General features: G+C 44.1%; 1 protein-coding gene across 1 annotated transcript in view; it reads left to right on the forward strand.

Moving 5' to 3' along the window:
• The first annotated feature begins 12,160 nt into the window (after positions 1–12,160).
• TMPRSS7 (transmembrane serine protease 7) overlaps positions 12,161–18,709 on the forward strand; it is a 39,535-nt gene continuing 32,986 nt past the window's right edge. Inside the window, exons 1-2 of the mRNA XM_037144322.2 lie at positions 12,161–12,208; positions 13,874–14,117. Coding sequence (XP_037000217.2) covers positions 12,161–12,208; positions 13,874–14,117 — 292 coding nt within the window. The remainder of the gene's footprint in view (positions 12,209–13,873; positions 14,118–18,709) is intronic.

Here is an 18,709-nt window from a genome sequence, read left to right on the forward strand (position 1 = left end):
AAACAAGAGGCTGCCTGAAAGAAATCTTGCTTCAGAATGACTGAAGGGAAAAAATGATGACCTAAGAGGATTTCACTTCCAAGATATTTATTAAGCACCTATTAAGCATCAGGGGCTACACATAAAACATCTCATCTAATGCATGTAACAATTCTGCTAAGTAAATATTTGCAAAGTTTTTCAGAGAAGGGAAATAAGGATTAGAGAGGTCAAAAGAATTGCCCAAGCTCATGCAGTTAGTGAGAGGGGAAACTAGAATTTGAACTCTGAATATTATGATTTGGAAGTTTTATGAATTCCATTATACAACACTGTCTTCTAGATCCTAGACACATTGATGGGCTCTGGGGACACTCAGGGGAAGATGTGTTTCCTGCACGGAGCCAGCACTTAATCTTTCCGCGGCAGGAGCTCTCAGGAAAGAGCTGTCTGTAATTCATACAGACAGAATGATTTCTGGACCCAGCTCCAAAGATGTGCTGATTCCTTCCTGAGTCCAGAACTACGAAGGCCATAAGTAATTATGTGTTCGTAAGTAACCAATATGTAAGGTACCTTGTTTTACCTACAACTCTTGATCAGAATTATTCCTGCAAAATTATGTCAGTGTTGTATAAATCTTTCTTTTGTTTGTTTAACTAGGCCCAGAGTTAAGATAAAATGAGTCAGACACTCTCCTTGGGCACAAAATTTAATTTTGTGAAGTGAGCCAGTCTGTAATACTCCCATTTGTGGCCAAAGAAATAAGGATGGAGAAGCTAGGACTTTAGCAGTGTTGTACTCATTAATCCATAGTAATTGGTAGATGTTATTATTGGTATTTAATTAGGACATTAGCTAAGATACACTAAGCACCTGCTATATGTCAGGTCTCACGCTGCCCCCTGGGTTTTTGCAAGGAGCAGACTCCCTCTGCTGATGCAGTATTATGCTGAGGGAAGTCAGAAATCAGACCCCCACCCCGCCACCCCCAAGGCCCCCTGCCCCACCACACCTGTGTGGTCCTGCCTCGTGGCTCCGGATTACTGTGGAGAACGATGGCCCTCACATTCTGATACCGACCCAGGGGACAGACTCTGTCCTGTGCGGGCTTGCTATAAGACACTACGTCATTTTATCAGTGAGGCTGAAGAGCCTAAATCTTGACAAAGAGAATTTGGCTGCTGTGGGTAACTGTTAGCTGGGGCTATCAAGGACTTCTAATGACATCCAACTTGTGAAAGAAGTAAAACAAAATACCATTTCAGATAAACCTCTTTTCTGGTCCATTGGAGCACGTTGACATGCTGAATGATAGATAACTCAGCAGAGACATCCACTCATATGCCCTTTATGCTTGACAAGAACGTGAGAAGAGGCAGCAAACGCCCCCAGCAAGTCAGATGTGCAGAGCCTGCTGGGAAAGGCAGTGAGGTTCTGCCGGAGGCCCCTGCACCCTGACTCGAGGCCCACGGGCATTTCCAGCCATAGTTCAGAATTCTCAAGTGAGATCAGTAACAGTGTGCCAGCCGGGACCCCTGGCAAATAAACACCCAACTCAGATGCCCTACCATTTTAAGGAAGCCTTGATCAAATAGAGATGCTGGTAGAAATGAATAAAAATTAATTTGGTAGCTGATGCTACAGAAATTATATAGACATTGTGTGCATTGGCTGGAACAAAACATGAACCTACAGTTAGTTTGTAATTTAAAAAATAAAAGAAGGAAAAACAAAACCCTGTTTCAATACTGTGTAACTTTCCTCAGTCAGGGGAGAAAATGTTGGAGAGCCAAAACACTCTAAGGAGAAAGGGTGTAATTTAATTCTGAAATAGTTTTTTCTTCTGAGGTAGGGGTGCTGAGGGGTTGGGGAAGGGTAGGATTTTTGCTTTACCACATCACCAATGCTTTTATTTGGATTTCAGCTGTGCCCCCAAGCGACTGACTTTTGACAGAAATGACCAGAATGCTTATGGAAGCACTTCTCCTTTGCTCTTTGTAAATTACACCAGGGCCATTGGGACCTCTAATTGGGACTGAGTTAGGATATGAGCAAATAGGTGAACGGTATTTATATCAGATTCCAGGATATGCGCGTGGCCTGTGGGGAGGCTGGCATGACCAGGCGCAGAGACCCGATGCAGTTTAGCACATGCAACAGCGTGGCAGAGACGAAACTGGTGGGGAAGCTAAGGTTGCAGAGCGGGCAGGGTCTGCGTGGGGACTGAGATGCTCTCCGGGACCCCATCAGCAATGGGATGCACATTTGAAATAACATCGTTGCTGCTGTCCCTTTGTTTTCTCCTCCTCTTGCCTTTATTTCTGCTTTTTAAATTTTTGTACCTAATACATATGCATTAATTTATTTTTTAGAGAGAGGGGAAAGGAGAGAGAAAGAGAGGGAAATATCTATGCATGAGAAAGACACCGCTCGGTTGCCTCTCATACACGCCACCCAGGCATCTTCCCTGACCGGGGACCAAACGGTGACCTTTCACTTTACGGGATGACACCCAGCCAGCAGAGCCACATCCATCAGGGCTCTGCTTGTCCTTCACGCCTCCCCTTGCCAAGTTCAGTTGATTCGTCTCTTCCATTTCATTCTATCATTATTGTTCTCATTTTTCACTATTCAGTTATTTCCTCCACCCTATCTCTTTTACCTGATTAATCTGATATTTAAAGTTTTTTTAAAGCATTTTTTTGTTATCTTGTGACCTTCGAATAACTTCCAGAATCAACACTTTTTAGTGCCGCAGATTCATTTCTTCACCAAACATGGAGCCGACTCAGCTCCCGCCGTGAGCCAGATGCTCTGAAGGCTCAGGATGTTGACACTGTTCCGAGGAAGCGCTGTCTACCAGCCTGGGTGGATCTGGGCCCTCCAGGGTTTGCCTGGCTGGGGATGTTGTAGAAGGACTTCTGAATTAATTCACCCAAGTGCCCATTAGCTCGACTACACATTTATATTGAATGGAGAAGTCTTGTACCAGGTACCTAAAAAGAGAAAGGTCTTTTTAATAAATTCACTGGACCAGAAAAAAAAAAAAAAGAAACATGAGCTTTCACCCTCTTGCTCCCCGTGTACCGATCAGATGCAGGGGGACCAGCGGGCCCCTGGTGTCCACGTGGCTCACCACGGAGATGTACTAAAGGCTCCTCCTGGATCGTGACTGACTCCCAGGGTGTCATCCTTCCCTTCCCTCACCACGGAGGGAAAGAGAGTCATTCGAGTGTACAGTGCGGTTTCAGGACAACCTCTAGACAGTGTGGCTAGAGTGCCACCTGCAGCTGCCCCAGACTATGACCAGGCTACAGAACCTGGGGGATGCTGTTAGAAGCAGGTTTACTCTGTTGAAAGAGAACATTCTCTAACAGTCTCTCCCACTACCACAGTCCTACAAACTTTTCTAGGAGTTATAAGCTTAAGGATGTCTCCCAAAATATATGTTCAAGTTTTAACTCCCACTACCTCAGAATATGACCTTATTTGGAAATAGGGTCATTGCAGATATAATTGGTTAAGATGAGGTCATACCGGGGTAGGTGGGGCCTCAATCCAATCTGGCTGGTGTTCTTACTGAGAAGAGTAGAGACACGGACACACCCGAGGGGAGGAGCTCACGCGATGACTGACAACAGTAAGACGGAAGCGTTGCCACCGAAGCGTTGCCACCGAATGGAGCTCCGAAGAGCACCAGCTACCGCCAGAAGCTGCGGAGAGGCAAGGCCTTCCCTACATGTTGCAGACTTGGCCTACTAGGCTCCAGAGCTGTGAGATAACACATTTCTGTTATTTTAAACCCCACAGGTTGTGGTACTTTGTCATGGCGGCCCCAGAAAATGATGTGCTGTGTATGCTAAGAATGCAATGTCCAGACGGCTCTATCTCGGCTATTTCTCAGGATGTGTTTTCAGGCAGCAACCTGAAGGACAAATGAATGTGTCAGTCAGTGGGCAGGCTTACTTACAGCTTGCTATAAAAATGGTGGATGCCCCATGGTCAGCATTTCTCAGCTGCGGCCTAAACTCCATTCATCTAAACTACATTGTATCACCCTGTGGGACTTAAGGGAAAAGGGGAAGCCATGCAAATGTGCACACTCATGCTGTTTGCTGAGACATGAGTCTTGAGTCTTCCACCACCATCCGTGTTAGAGACCAGACTAGCTTACTAGGTTGTAGATAAGCTGGAGCCACCACAAATGCAACCAACTCCTGAAGGGGCTATTGCCCCCGGCCTCTCAAGGCTATTACATGGAAGAGGTTAAACAAGGACCTTGCCTTCAAGACTTTTAGAGATAGGTTCTACATACAACAAAGTGAAATAACCAACACTACGTGAGAGACACTACAAAGTAGTGTTTAATTAATTATTATGACATTACTTAGTTCTTGCATATCGGTATATACAATAAAACTTTTAAGCTAAGGAAAAGAAGAGGGTGCTGCGGGCTGGATGGAAAAGCAGGCAGGAGAGCCACAAGTGAGGCGTGGGAAGTGTGAGGGCTGGAATAATGTGACGAGCACGGGGTCCGAGGTTCAGAGCAGAGGGCAGCTACTGTCAGCCTCCTCTGTGACTCTACGGTATTTTGTTGACACCTCTTTGATAGCATTTCTTATGTAACATTGTAATCAGTGGTTTGCATGATGGCTTCTTTGACTGAGAGTTTTTTAAAGGTCTTCCTATGTTTAATTCATTTTAAAAATATTTGGCGGACTTCCGCTAAGATGGAGGCATAGGTGGAAGCACTGCACCTTCTCACACAACCATGTTTAAAAACAACAAAGTTTTAGCAACAAAAACGCAGCCAAACCACAGAAAATTGAACTACACGGAAGTCTGACAACAACCAATACTTCAGCCAAACCAGTAAGAGGGGCAGAGCCAGCAGCAGAGCGGGGTTGGGCAGGAAAGATCCACTGAAACGACCTGGGTGCGCAACCCGGGCGTGCAACCCAAGGGTGCAACCAAGGCGCGCTGGCAGCCGTAGGTGGATCCCAGGTGTGGAGTAGCGGGCAGACCCACTGAGGGTGCAGGGCGGTGGACTCACTGAGGGCTGACCAAAGTCACACAGTCGAGCGCAGATAAACCTGTGAAGGAGCGAAGCAGTGAGACAGACTGTGCAGGCCCCAGTGGCGGAAAGTGGCAGAGGGGACCGCCATTGTCCCTCTCTGACCCCGCGCCCACATATAGTGTCACAAACCAGCAACCTGGGTGGCCCCGCCCTGGTGACACCTAAGGCTCCGCTCCTCATACCTAACAGGCATGAACACAGCAAAATATTATGGCTCAAGAAGAACAGCTCAAAGCCCCAGAGCCAATAACTCTAAGCGACAAAGAAATAGCCAAACTTTCAGATGCACAGTTCAAAACACTGGTGATCAGGATGCTCACAGACTGGTTGATTTTAGTCACAAGTTAGAGGAACATATGAAGGCTAAACTAATTGAAATGAATGGAAATGCACAGGAAACCGATAATAATGGAAAGGAAACTGGGACTCAAATCAAAGGAGTGGACCAGAAAGAGGAAAAAAATGACCAAACAGAAAAGGATGAAGAAACGAGAATTCAAAAAATGAGGAGAGGCTTAGGAACCTCCAGGACATCTTTAAACATTCCAACATCCGAATTATAGGGGTACCAGAAGGGGAAGAGGAACAGCCACCAGTGGAAACCTTATATGAACAAATAATAAAGGAGAACTTTCCCAATCTGCCAAAGGAAATAGACTTCCAGGAAATCCAGGAAGCTCAGAGAGTCCCAAAGAAGTTGGACCCAAGAAGGAACACACCAAGGCACATCATAATTACATTATCCAAGATTAAAATGAAGGAGAGAATCCTAGAAGCAGCAAGAGATAAGGGGACAGTCACCTACAAAGGAGTTCCCATCAGACTGTCAGTGGATTTCTCGAAAGAGACCTTACAGGCAAGAAGGGGCTGGAAAGAAGTATTCCAAGTCATGAAAACCAAAGACCTACAACCAAGATTACTCTATCCAGCAAAGCTTTCATTTAGAATGGAAGGGCAGATAAAGCGCTTCTCAGATAAGATCAAATTCAAGGAGTTCATCATCACCAAGCCCTTATTATATGCAATGTTAAAGGGACTTATCTAAGAAAAAGAAGATAAAAAAATATTTGGCATCTGTCGAATAGTAGGCGAGCAATGAATGTTGAGCAAACAGATGTAGGGGTGAATAAACAGATGAATAAGAAAGAAAAGGCACACTTAGAAAGAGCAAATTTGGTTGACCTGGCAGGAGGACACAGGGAGGTAGCCTGGTGTCACACTGAGAAAGACCTTGAGTATCAAGGAGGGGGACCGGGCTGCAATTGTCAACAATGGAGGTGACATTAGGGTTGTTTACAAAGATTTAGCTAGCAGGATATGCACAGGTGAGGAATGAGCCCAGAAAGGGGAAAACAGTTAAGAGGATATTACATTAATGTCCACCTAAGGGTTCTCTAAGATGTCTTACCATCATTTCATTTTTTCCAAAAGATCCATGGGATGTGATGCTAAGGGTTAGAATGATGTGAGTTGGCAGGGAAAGGAGGGCCGCAATCACTGTCTTGTCATTTTATTACAGGACTCTGAGGGTGACAGTGTTCGGTGGCCAGCTGGCTTCCCAGGCTCCTGTGAAACCTTGTGATTCCTCAGGATCCACGTCCCCTCTGCAGAGAGCACAGTGGTGACTGGTGGTCATACGGCACCTTTGCACGTGGCCATTTATCATAATAGAGAAACGTGGGTCCTAAGCAGCAGAAATGAACTTTGCGGGTTATGGGAGAGCTGGCCTCTCTTCTGGTTAAACAAGGATGGATGTGGCACCCCTGATGCTGAGTGCCTTCTGTGTCAGGGGCTCACAACCTTGCTCAGGTTAGATAGATGACTTGGCCCTGCCTCCAGGCCGTCTGTCCCAGAGGCGCACTGGGCTTGCCTTTGTGGTAGAAGGTTGAAATATTTAGAATGATTTTGGGTGTTGAACTGATTCTGTTGGATAAGTTATGTACTCTCAGTGACCCCTGCTTGAATTAAATGGAGCAGTATTTCTTCTTCGATCCAGGTCACTGCACTCTATCTGCTCAGATGGCCAGCAGGTAGACATCTGCCCCATTCCCCTCCGCATGGGGGCCTTTGTCCCTGAAAAAGCTATAAAAACCTCTTCACTGTCATTCAAGCTGTTTTTGATGGGAAGCACCAACCTACATCAGACCACTGTGAATGTCTTTGGTCATTTATTCTGGGACCGAAGGGGCTGTGCACCAGGACTTTCGTGCAAGAGAAAGCAACGAGGGGACAGGTGCAAGCTCACTGACCATGACTTTATCTTGTGCCTCAGCCTCCTTTGCTATTGTCTGTCAAATCTAGTGGCTTATCTGGAGTATCTGACTCCTGGGGATGGTGATTCCACACCCCTCAACATTTTATCAAGAAAAATCTCAAATGCAGTTTAAAAAACTCTATAGTGTAAATGCATATACCTACACCTAAATTCTACCACTAACATTTGCTATACTTGCTTGATCATATATTTGTCCAGCCAGCATCAATCATTTTTTAATAACTCGTGTCTCTCACTAACAATGAAGACATTTTCACTAATAATTATGAAATAAAATAAGTGATAATGGCTAGAAAAAGTAAACAATTTACTCAGTTTTATAGATATAACTACACTAGTAAAAATAAATGAACAAAATAGATATTGCATACAGAATATTATGTATGAAGATATCATACCTGGCATTTCATGTTCTGTATAACTGACTTCTATATGACATTTATTACTTAATAAAAGGTGAATAATAAAAATGTGTTCATTTGAAGCACCTATATGAGGTCTGTCAGAAATGATCTAGCCATTGTTAATACAATGAGAACATGGTTTTTTGTTTTGACACTGATGTAACCTGGCGGTCAAGGAGAGTGGGATGGTGCTTACATGCATGAACAATGATGACTTCACTGTGCTAGTCAGTCTGCAGGGGTGGTAGATGCTGTTGGCTGAGCAGGTGTTCTGTGTGGCCATTGCATTCAAAATGACTGAGCAAGGAGAGCAATGAATCTGCATCAAATTTTGCTTTAAGCTTGAACATTCCTCCTTGGAAAGTATCTGGATGATTCAGAAGCCTTTTGGAGACAATGAAATCAGTGCAGTGCAAATAAAAGTGTGGAACAGATGCCACAAAGGTGGTTGAGAATATGTTGACAATGATCCATATTCTGGAAGACCTGCAACAAGCAGAACACCCAAGAATATTGAACGTTACAGGCTGCAATCAACAAAGATCGGCACCTGGCAGTGAGAGAACTAGAAGCTGATCTGGGGATTACAAAAACTACTGTGTCTGAGATTTTGACACAGGATCTTGGCATGAAATGTGTCATGATGAAATTCGTTCCAGAGCTTCTTCTACCAGAATAGAAGGAACATTGTGCAGTTGCTAACGACTTGATTCATACTGCTACCAGTGAACCAGATTTCCCCAAGAAGGTCATAACTGGCAGTGACTTGTGGGTCTAAGGCTATGATCTGGAAATGAAGGCCCAGTTGCCCCAGTGGAAGTTGCCTAGTTCTCCACTTCTGAAGAAGGCGCACCAGAATCGCAGCAGGATCAAGACCATGCATTTTTTGGTTGGTAAGGTGTTGTCCATCAGGAGTATGGCCCTCTAAGCCAAACAATTAATAAGGAGCACTGCCTCAATGTTCTTTGACAGTTGAGAGATGTGATACAATGAAAATGGCTGCAGCTATGGACAATTGGTGATTGGCAGCCTCGTCACAACAGTGCACCTGCTCACGCATCTCATCTCACGCACAGTTATTTTCTTTTTATTGTTGTTCAATTACAGTTGTCCCCATTTCCCCCCATTACTCTGCCCTGCCCTACCCATCCCCACTTACCACATTCAATCCTCCCTCCCCCGTTCTCTTTGTCCATGAGTTCGTTATACATGTTCCTTCGCAACCCTTCTCCTTCTTTCCCCCATTATCCTCCTCTCCCTCCCCTCTGGTTACTGTCAGTTTGTTCTTTATGTCCATGAGTTCTTTGGTGAAACGTCAAATCACCCAGGTGACTCAACCCCAGCTTTGGCACCCTGCAACTTCTGGCTTTTCCCAAAACTAAAATCACTTTTGAAGGACAAGGGATTTTAGGCCATTGATGAGATTTAGGAAAATACAACGGGGCAGCTGATGGTAATTCCAAAAAAGAATTTTGCAGAGTGTTTTGAACAGTAGAAGATATGCTGGGAGAACTGAGTGAGGTCCCAAGGTGCCTACTTTGAAGGGGACTGAGGCGTCATTGTCCTATGTACAATGTTTCTTGTCTCTTGTATCTTCTTCAGTAAATGTCTATTTTTCATAGTATACGGCTGGATACTTTCTGGAGATATATATAAAAACCTATAGCAAAATTTTTTTCAGAGAGGAGTATTTTATCACTGACATTATTTTAAATTATTAGAAAATGGTGATAATTTTTAAAAGCCCCTAGTGTGTTTTAGGATTGCTTTCAAATTCTGTACATAGAGTGCAGCCTCTTAGCATTTGCTGTCATTTCCTATTCTTGGTGGTGCCAAAGAAAAACAGGGCTGGACACTAGAGAAAGACAGTACAGATGGACTTTACTCCTGTCACTACATGGGAAAGAGACTTCATAATAGAACTGAGCTCAATTTCAAATACAGTAAAGATAGCTGTTGATTTATGGCCAATGAGCACAGTGAGGGGCCAGTGAACAGAAAATTACTAAGAGGAGACATCAAGGGTAGGGGGTTTCTTGCTAAAGACAGGCCAAGGATTTATAGACCAAGTTGAGGGATGAAGAACTTGATCAAATTTCAAGGTGGAGATTCTCTCTGAACCCAAGGGTGAAGTCTAGTCAAAAAGAGAGCTCAAAGGAGCCTAAGGTTTGATTCTTAAGGAGAGAGTCTTTGTTAGTGGCCACTTGTCAGGAGCATAGGTTCATGTTCTGCTGACGACCTTGACAAATGTCATGAGCACCTGTTTGTGATACAGTCTTTCCCATAAGTCAGCGGGGTAACTGCTCTGCCAGCTGCCTGCTGGCAGCCCGGCTCTTAGGAGTCGTCGAGAGTCACACACGGTAACAATGCTCTTCACTCAGCTTTTACTGAGAACGGGTTCACTCAAAGGAGAATGTCAGCATACATTAATGTCCTACTCACACTCTAACAATCTAAGAGGAATAAAACACACACACAGAGTAATCAATGGGGGCAACAAACCCGAGTCCCAGAGTCTCGCTCTGCAGGTCTGGGAGACAGCACAGAGGGTAAGGGAGCTGTCAGCATTTTGCTGGGAAGGACCTTGGGAGCCAGGTGGGCAGCAGGGCAGGCAAAGTCCTCAGTCAAGCAGGGCAGAGCCTCTGGCGGTCGATGCCAAGGGAGACCAGCGTGGCGCGGAGCAGCACTCTGGTGTGTGGCGCTCGGCTGTCTCAGCAGTGCTCTGGAGCCTGCCTCAGTTGTACTTGGAAAGTGGTGTACCCCACCCTTCTGGGTCTTTTTGATCAGTCTTGGCACCCCTGATGCCAAGTGGGGAATTTTCCCAGGAGCCTATTTAAGAGTGGTCCGGCTCTGTAGATCTGGCTGTTCTGACCACGTGGGAAGACAAATATCTTCAGTGTGTCCCCTTGCCAGGTCTGTCTGCTGAGGTAGGCAGTTTCCCTCTTGAACCAAAGTGTCGCTGCTGACAGGCAGCCATCCTGGTTGACACGAGTGACTCCACTTTGTTTCATGCACTTTGTGCTGTCTTGACCGGACCAAGGCCATTTTACTGATCCTGCTCTCCACACCACTGCCCAGGGCACACCATTAACTTACATCAGTAAAACAAGCACTTCTAGAAATAAGGAAAAGAATACAGAAAAGATGGGCAAGTAAAAGGGGTTCATTTTTGTAAAAGGCGAAAGATTTATACGATCTGAAGAGAAACCAGAGTATGGAGTTCATTTTCAAATATCTCAATCTTATATTTATAAGGCCTAAGGCATTATTATTTCATCAGTACTTTTAGTAAATAACAAAAGCCACGAAGCAAATGTGTACAACGTGACATAATTTTTTTGCCGTTCTGTCTTCACTCACTAATCTGTCACCGCCTTCACCAGGCAGTTTCCCGTTTGTTTTCTTATGACCTCGCCTTGAATGAGAATGAAGTTTGCGTTTGGATTAGCAGAACATTGTTTCCCTTTCAAGGGGCGATCAGTTAGGTTTCCATTGATGCCTAGAGCTGACAGCAGAGCGTGTTCGCGTTGCAAGGACAAGTGTGAGCAGTTCCTAGCTTTTCCCTCCCATGTCTCCTGCCTCCTAAGGAAAATTCTGACTGTGCCCCTCGCCAGTTCCCTCCAGTCTCCAGCTTGAACCTAATTTAGGCTGATGTGGGGAAGAATGGGAGAGATGTGAACAGACGATTTTTATCAGGAAGGACTTGGGTTTATTGAGAATGGAGAAAGGATAGGGAAGGAAAATTAAAAAACAAAAACCCCTGGCTGGTGTAGCTCAGTGGATTGAGGGCGGGCCTGAGAACCAAACAACCCCAGTTGGATTCCCGGTCAGGGCACATGCTTGGGTTGCAGGCCAGTTCCCAGCAGGGACACATGAGAGATGTTTCTCTCCCTCTCTCTTTCCTTTCCCCTCTAAAGATAAATAAATTTAAAAAACCCCAAACCTCTTGGATCTGGATTTCCAGAGAGGGTGGCTGGACTGTGGATACCTGAATTGGAGAGTGAAGAAGCTTCTGGAGAAAGGGCAGTGGGAAGCAGAGCTGAGGGTTACAGGTCTCTGAATAGTCTTTATAAGAGGCTGCAAAAATTTAAATGACTTGTGAATATTTGGGGGTCGTTGGACTATATCCATGTGAGACAACCTTGCTCCGAGGCTCAGCTTGGGGAGGTCTGACCCCCATTAGAGTTCCATTAAGAGACCTTTAGTTTTGGGTGCAAACTGCCTGCTAGGTCCCTTTAACATTCACTACATAGCAAGGAGGCAGCTTCAGTTTCTGAACTGGACCCGGTGGAGGTAAATTGATTCCTTTCCTCTGAAAGCTAGCTTGAATGCAGAGACCAATTCTTCTCGAGAGCGAAGGTAAGGGGGTGAACACTGGCTTGAGACACCTCTGGAGGGTCCCATGCGGCGGAACAGCTAACAATGGACAAAGAAAACGACGATGTTCCGTCCAAACCTGCGGATGTGCATGTAAGTGCAGTGTGGGAAGCTTTCTCTGCTGCTTGAGTGCCACTTATAGTTGACCCTGTTAGTAAAATGAGACAATGTTACTTTGTAAAAATAAAGGAACTGATAATGAAATACTTTATCCTCTATGGTACTTAATGGAGTTTACAAATGTGGCCTTGTTTTGAAGCGCTGAACTTGGCAATGGATTCGCAGCTGTTTTTCTGAAACTCCAGGGAAATTGTACTGATCTCTACACAAATTCCATTTTAAAATTTAATCAGTGCTAACTGAGACTGCCTATAATGTGTTCCTGCACTTAAAAACCCAACCTTGGCCTTGTCGGTTCTACGTGTGCTAACGTTTTTGCTTGGGGGGGGGGGTCTTATTTTTATTTCTTTGGGGCAATATTTGAAAATGGCTTGACGCCATAATCAACTCATTCTACCATGGAATATTTTTCTCTTTGGAAATGTCCTCCTCTCTCCTGCTGGACATCACATTAAATGAGGTCTGGTCTGGTTCAATTTCACCAGGAGGGATATAAGCTGCATTGCACTCCAGGGGTTGACAAGGGTGTTTGGCAAAAAAAGAATGAGGGAGCCATGAATAATTCAGAATGAACTTGGCCACATATTATTCCATTAATTGATAGGATTAAAGACTAAAAGACATGTACTTCGAAGGGAAGAGTAAGAGAAAGCAACAAAGAGAGAGAGAGAGAACTCTTAAAAGAGCTCAAAAGAGAGATTATTCTTTGGAACTGATGTTCTAGGTGGTTGCCTTTAAGAGAATGTGTGGTTAAAAGTCATTTCATCACTGGAGTTTAGTTACCCTGACATGTATAAATCTCTCCTTCAAAGAAGCTAAATTCTCCTCTACATTATTAAAGAATTCACAGGATCAAATGGCAGAGGGCAGAGGAGGAAAAAAAAAAGGGGAAGGGAAACAGCTAAATAATGTATTTTTCCTCTTGCATATAACACTTTGCACACGAATACTGTAAGACCAATAATTCTCTCTGAACCCTCTATTTTATTCTTTATTTTTAATGATTCTTTTATTTGTGATTGAGAAGCTGATCAGTGCGGTGGCTGGCTTACAGGTGCAACCATGTGAGGAACCGGGGACCTGAGGGCTTCGACCCCGACCCCACAGCCCCACACACCCCGCACCATTCTCCTCACTCTCTGCTCCTCCCACTCAGTCCCGAAGCCATGATGGGAAATCAATTCATTTCTCTGAGAAACTTATATTCTTATTTTCAATCCCCTTTTAGCCCAGAAGAAATTGGTTGTGGGAGAAAAGCTATGTAATACAAACATTTTAAACATACACATGTCCCCCCAGCTGTGTACACAGGAACTGGCCCAACAGAAAACCCTGACCTCCTGACCTCAGGTCCTCTCTGGTCTTTGCTCTGTGAAATTCAGGCCAATCGTCCACAGCATCTATTTAGCCAAACTGGGGAGTTGAGAGAGGGCCTGGGAACCATTTCACCAGAGTTCATATAAATATCTTTCTCTTTCCTGATCTTAATTGTGTGATTCAATACAGGTCAATTTTTTACACTTATGGAAATAATTTGCCTGACATCTTTAGGCCTTTTAGCACCAAGATTCCCTTTACTGAGTGATTCCATTTAACCTCTAGACTACTAATTGCTAATACGCCTTTTTTCCCTTGAAGATATCCAACATCTCAGTCGAGGTGGTCAGCGCCCCAGGGAAGCTGCCAGGGAGACCAGTGAGGCCGGGGCGGCCAGTGAGACCCGGTAGACGCCCACCGAGAAAACCCATCAACAAAGCCAAACTCAAGAAGCCGCCCCCGAAGAAAGCTCGCTTTTGGAATGTCCAAAATAAAATCATCCTCTTCACGGTATTTTTGTCCATCCTGGCAGTCATAGCCTGGACCCTTCTGTGGCTCTACATCAGTGAGTAAAACCCAACGCTGCCCCGGGGTCAGGGCTCACCCTGTGAGTTCAGCAGGAGAAAGTCAGACCCAGTCTGCCCCTATGTGTATCTCATAGGATTTTCTCATTTCTCAGACTAATAGCCATTTCTGAAACTCTGGAGGTTTTTAAGGAGGAAGAAACCAGAACTATCTTTCTTATGCTTCTTTTCCGACTACTGCTTTCCTCCCACAGGTAAGCAAGAGGAGCGGAGATGGGTGATAGGATGAGAACTGCCGAGGAGTGTGCTCAGAAACAAATACTGACTAGTTCAGCCATGTAATCCAGTTTTAGCTTTAAAAATGAATGGAAGGTTAAGCTGCTTCCTCTCCTCATTCCACCCACTGCCTGTCTCTAGGCAACCTTACATTCTAGCTCTCTGAGCTTCACTGTACTCTTGTACCTTTCTCTCCTCTGCTATTTTGTTTTATTATTTTTGTGTCAATCTGATTGATTGGACATGAGTCATAACACACCCATGCAGTTCAGCAAGTATAGCCTTTGCTGACTCATGTTAGACTTCCCACTGCGTACATTTTAATATGTTTCTTATAAGATATGAGTCTGTCAAGGACATTAAAATTTGGTTGGAACGTGAGATTCATGGGCAAAGAATGAATGAATATTGTCTTGAACAGTTCAAGTCACCTATAATTGGTGTGGTACAATGCAAGACATCAGGCATACCACGACCTTCAAAAAGAATCTTCAGGCATCTTCTACCTGTAGGATGCTGGCAGATAGATTCTCTACTTTCAAAAAATCTCACAGTTCAGTGCTGGAAGGGAGTGTGAGTTTGGTTTTTTTTTTATTTGTTTAAGCAATCACTTTTTTTAACTTTATTGTTGTTCAAGTATGGTTTTCTGTCTTTTTTCCTCACCTTTCCCCACACCCCAGCCATCATCATCTCCCTCCCCTGATCCCGGCCCCAGTTGGTTTTGTCCACGTGTCCTTTATAGTTGTTCCTAAAAGCCCTTCACCCTTCCCTCTGCATTATCCCCTCTCGTCTCCCCTCTGGTTACTGTCCATTTTCTCTTTCAATGTCTCTGGTGACATTTTGCTTGCTTGTTTGTTTTGTTGATTAGTTTTCAGTTAAAGGTGAGATCATATGGTATTTGTCCCTCACCTCCTGGTTTATTTCACTCAGCATAATGCTTTCCAGTTCCATCCATGTTGTTGCAAAGGGTAGGAGCTCCTTCTTTCTTTCTGCTGTGTAGTGTTCCATCATGTAAATGTACCACAGTTTCTTGATCCACTCATTTACCGATGGGCACTGAGGTTGCTTCCAGCACTTGGCTATTGCAGACTGTGCTTCTAGGAACATTGGGGTGCACAGGTGCTTTTGGATTGGTGATTTTCAGGGTTCATAGGGTATAATCCCAGCAGTGGAATTGCTGGGTCAAAAGGCAGGTCCATTTTTAGTTTTCTGAGGAAATTCCATATTGTTTTCCATAGTGGCAGGACCAGTCTGCAATTCCACTAAAAGGGGTCCTGGTTCCCTTTTCTCTACAGCCTCTCCAATATTTGTTGTTTGTTGCTTTGTTTATAATGGCATTCTGACCGGTGTAAAGTGGTATCTCATTGTGGTTTTAATTTGCATTTCTCTGATAGCTAGTGATGCTGAGCATCTTTTCATATGTCTCTGGGCCTTTTCTATATCCTCCTTGGAGAAGTGTCTGTTCAAGTCCTTTGCCCATTTTTTAATTGGGTTATTTGTCTTCTCACAGTGAAATTGTGGGAGTTCTTTATATATTTTGGACATTAAACCCTTGTCTGAGGTATCATTGGCAAATATGTTTTCCCATATGGTTGGTTATCTTAAGCAATTACTTTATAATTGCAAAAAAGAAGCACCCAACATGCCCAGGGATAGAGTCGAGAGAAGGCTTCATGAACTGGCTTCTGCAAATTTATCTGACATATCTTGGGGTACCCACTGTGAGCTGGGCCCTGTAATGGGCTTGGAGACCGAGGTATTTGTTCCTCACCTCCTGGTAGACAGGAAGAATCTCTGTCCTTATAGACTAGTGGGGAAAGTCAAGTCAATGGGCACAAACATGAAGACATGTAACCCCCACCCATAACAAAACAACTTACTTCCCATCAGTTCTCTTCTGGCTTCAGTGGGTACCATTGCACTGCTGCCCTAGAATTTTGTGTGCAGTTTTGGAAGATCATTGTGGAGAAGTAGTTTGGGAAGTTCATTGTGTAGAAGTAGTTTGTTGGCTGTGCTAAGGTGAGAGAAGAGCATTTCAGGAAGACAGACCAGGATGAGCAAAGGGAAACTGGTATGGACAAGTAAGAACTGTTCAACAAACAGCAGAGGTCAGTTCTGATACATGAAGTTTGGGCTTGGGGGCAGCCTTGAGAAATGAGGTAGAGAGCTCATCAGGAAGACCAAGCAGCATCTTGTGTGTTGGGCTGAGCTAAAGAGTCAGGTGAGAGATAAACAGGGCCAAACTGATCTCCCTCACATTGCTGTTATGCTTCCTCTTGAGTACTTACTGATACCAGAGGGATGCGTGAGCTTCTAGATGGAAGTCATAGCTCTCATTCAAAGTTTAAAGAGTTTGAAGAAAGTCAAACAAGCCCTTCCCTGGTAAAATCAGACACAAAGCAACCTTCATTTTATAGGAGAGGCTTCATGAGGCAAGGGGATCTATCCAAAGTCACTTAACTTGAAAGAACCAATCTAGGACAGAAGCTGAGGCCTCTTGCCCCTTACCCTGTGCCCCTCCTCTCTTCCCTACACTGTCTGCAACTAATGAGACCCTGAATGGGTCATACAAGGGAGACTGCTTCTTATCACTCACAGTTTATTCCTTCTGTTTAAAAAATTAAGTTTATTGGGGGTAACATTCATTAATAATACCGTATACGTTTCAGAGGTAAAATCTATGATATATCATCTCCATACTTCACTGTGTGCACCACCCAAGACTAGTCTCCTTCCATCACCACATATTTGGCCCCTTCGCCTTTGCATCCTTTCCCCATCTCCCTCTCCACTGGCAACCACCATACTGTTCGTTGTCTGCGTTTATGACTTTGTTTGTCCATTTGTTTTTTTGTTTTATATTTCACATGTGAGCGGAATCATATGGTCCTTGTCCTTTTTCTTTATAGTTATTTTACTTAGCATAATAGTCCTGCACCATCTTTTTAAAAAATATATTTTATTGTTGCCCTGGCTGGCATAGCTCAGTGGATTGAGCGAGGGCCTGGGAACCAAAGGGTCCTGGTTTGATTCCCAGTCTAGGGCACACGCCTGGGTTGTGGGCCAGGTCCCCAGTAGGGGGCACACAAGAAGCAACCACACATTGCTGTTTCTCTCCCTCTCTCTACCCCCACCCCCTCTCTCTAAAAATAAATAAACAAAATATTAAAATATATTTTATTGATATGCTATTACAGTTGCCCCATTTTCCCTCTTCACTCCCCTCCACCCTGCACACCCCCTCCCACCCACATCCCCCTCCTTTAGTTCATGTCCATGTGTCATACATATAAGTTCTTTAGCTTCTACATTTCCCATACTGTTCTTGCCCTCTCCCTCTCTATTTTCTACCTACCATCTATGCTACTTATTCTCTGTACCTTCTCCCCCTCTCTCTTCCTCCCACTTCCTTGTTGCTAACCCTTCACGTGATCTCCATTTCTGTGGTTCTGTTCCTGTTCTACTTGTTTGATTAGTTTGTTTTTGTTCTTGTTTTAGGTGTGGTTGTTAATAATTGTGAGTTTGCTGTCATTTTACTGTACATGTTTTTTATCTTCTTTTTCTTAGATAAGTCCCTTTAACATTTCATATAATAAGGGCTTGGTGATGATGAACTCCTTAAACTTGACCCTATCTGCACTTTATCTGCCCTTCCATTCTAAATGAAAGCTTTGCTGGATAGAGCAATCTTGGATGTAGGTCCTTGCCTTTCATGACTTGGAATACTTCTTTCCAGCCCCTTCTTGCCTGTAAGGTGTCTTTTGAGAAATCAGCTGACAGTCTGATGGGAACTCCTTTGTAGGTGACTGTGCCCTTATCTCTTGCTGCTTCTAGGATTCTTTCCTTCATTTTAATCTTGAAATGTAATTATGATGTGCCTTGGTGTGTTCCTCCTTAGATCCAACTTCTTTGGGACTCTCTGAGCTTCCTGGACTTCCTGGAAGTCTCTTTCCTTTGCCAGATTGGGGAAGTTCTCCTTTATTATTTGTTCACATAACTTTTCCACTTGTTGCTCTTCCCCTTCCCCTTCCCATTCTGGTACCCCTATAATTCGGATGTTGGAACATTTAAAGATGTCCTGGTGGTTCCTAAGCCTCTCCTCATTTTTTTTGAATTCTTGTTTCTGAATTTTTTTGTGATTGGATGTTTCTTTCTTCCTTCTGGTCCACTCCATTGATTTGGGTCCCAGTTTTCTTCTCATCACTATTGGTTCCCTGTACATTTTTCTTTATTTCACTTAGCATAGCCTTCATTTCTTCATCTAATTTGTGACCAAATTCAACCAACTCTGTGAGCATCCTGATTCAAAACACATACTAGTGTTTTGAACTGTATATCTGATAGGTTGGCTATCTCT

This window comes from Artibeus jamaicensis, unplaced genomic scaffold (assembly GCF_021234435.1).
Source record: "Artibeus jamaicensis isolate MK-2021 breed Jamaican fruit bat unplaced genomic scaffold, CSHL_Jam_final contig_3126, whole genome shotgun sequence".
NCBI classification, from domain to species: domain Eukaryota; kingdom Metazoa; phylum Chordata; class Mammalia; order Chiroptera; family Phyllostomidae; genus Artibeus; species Artibeus jamaicensis.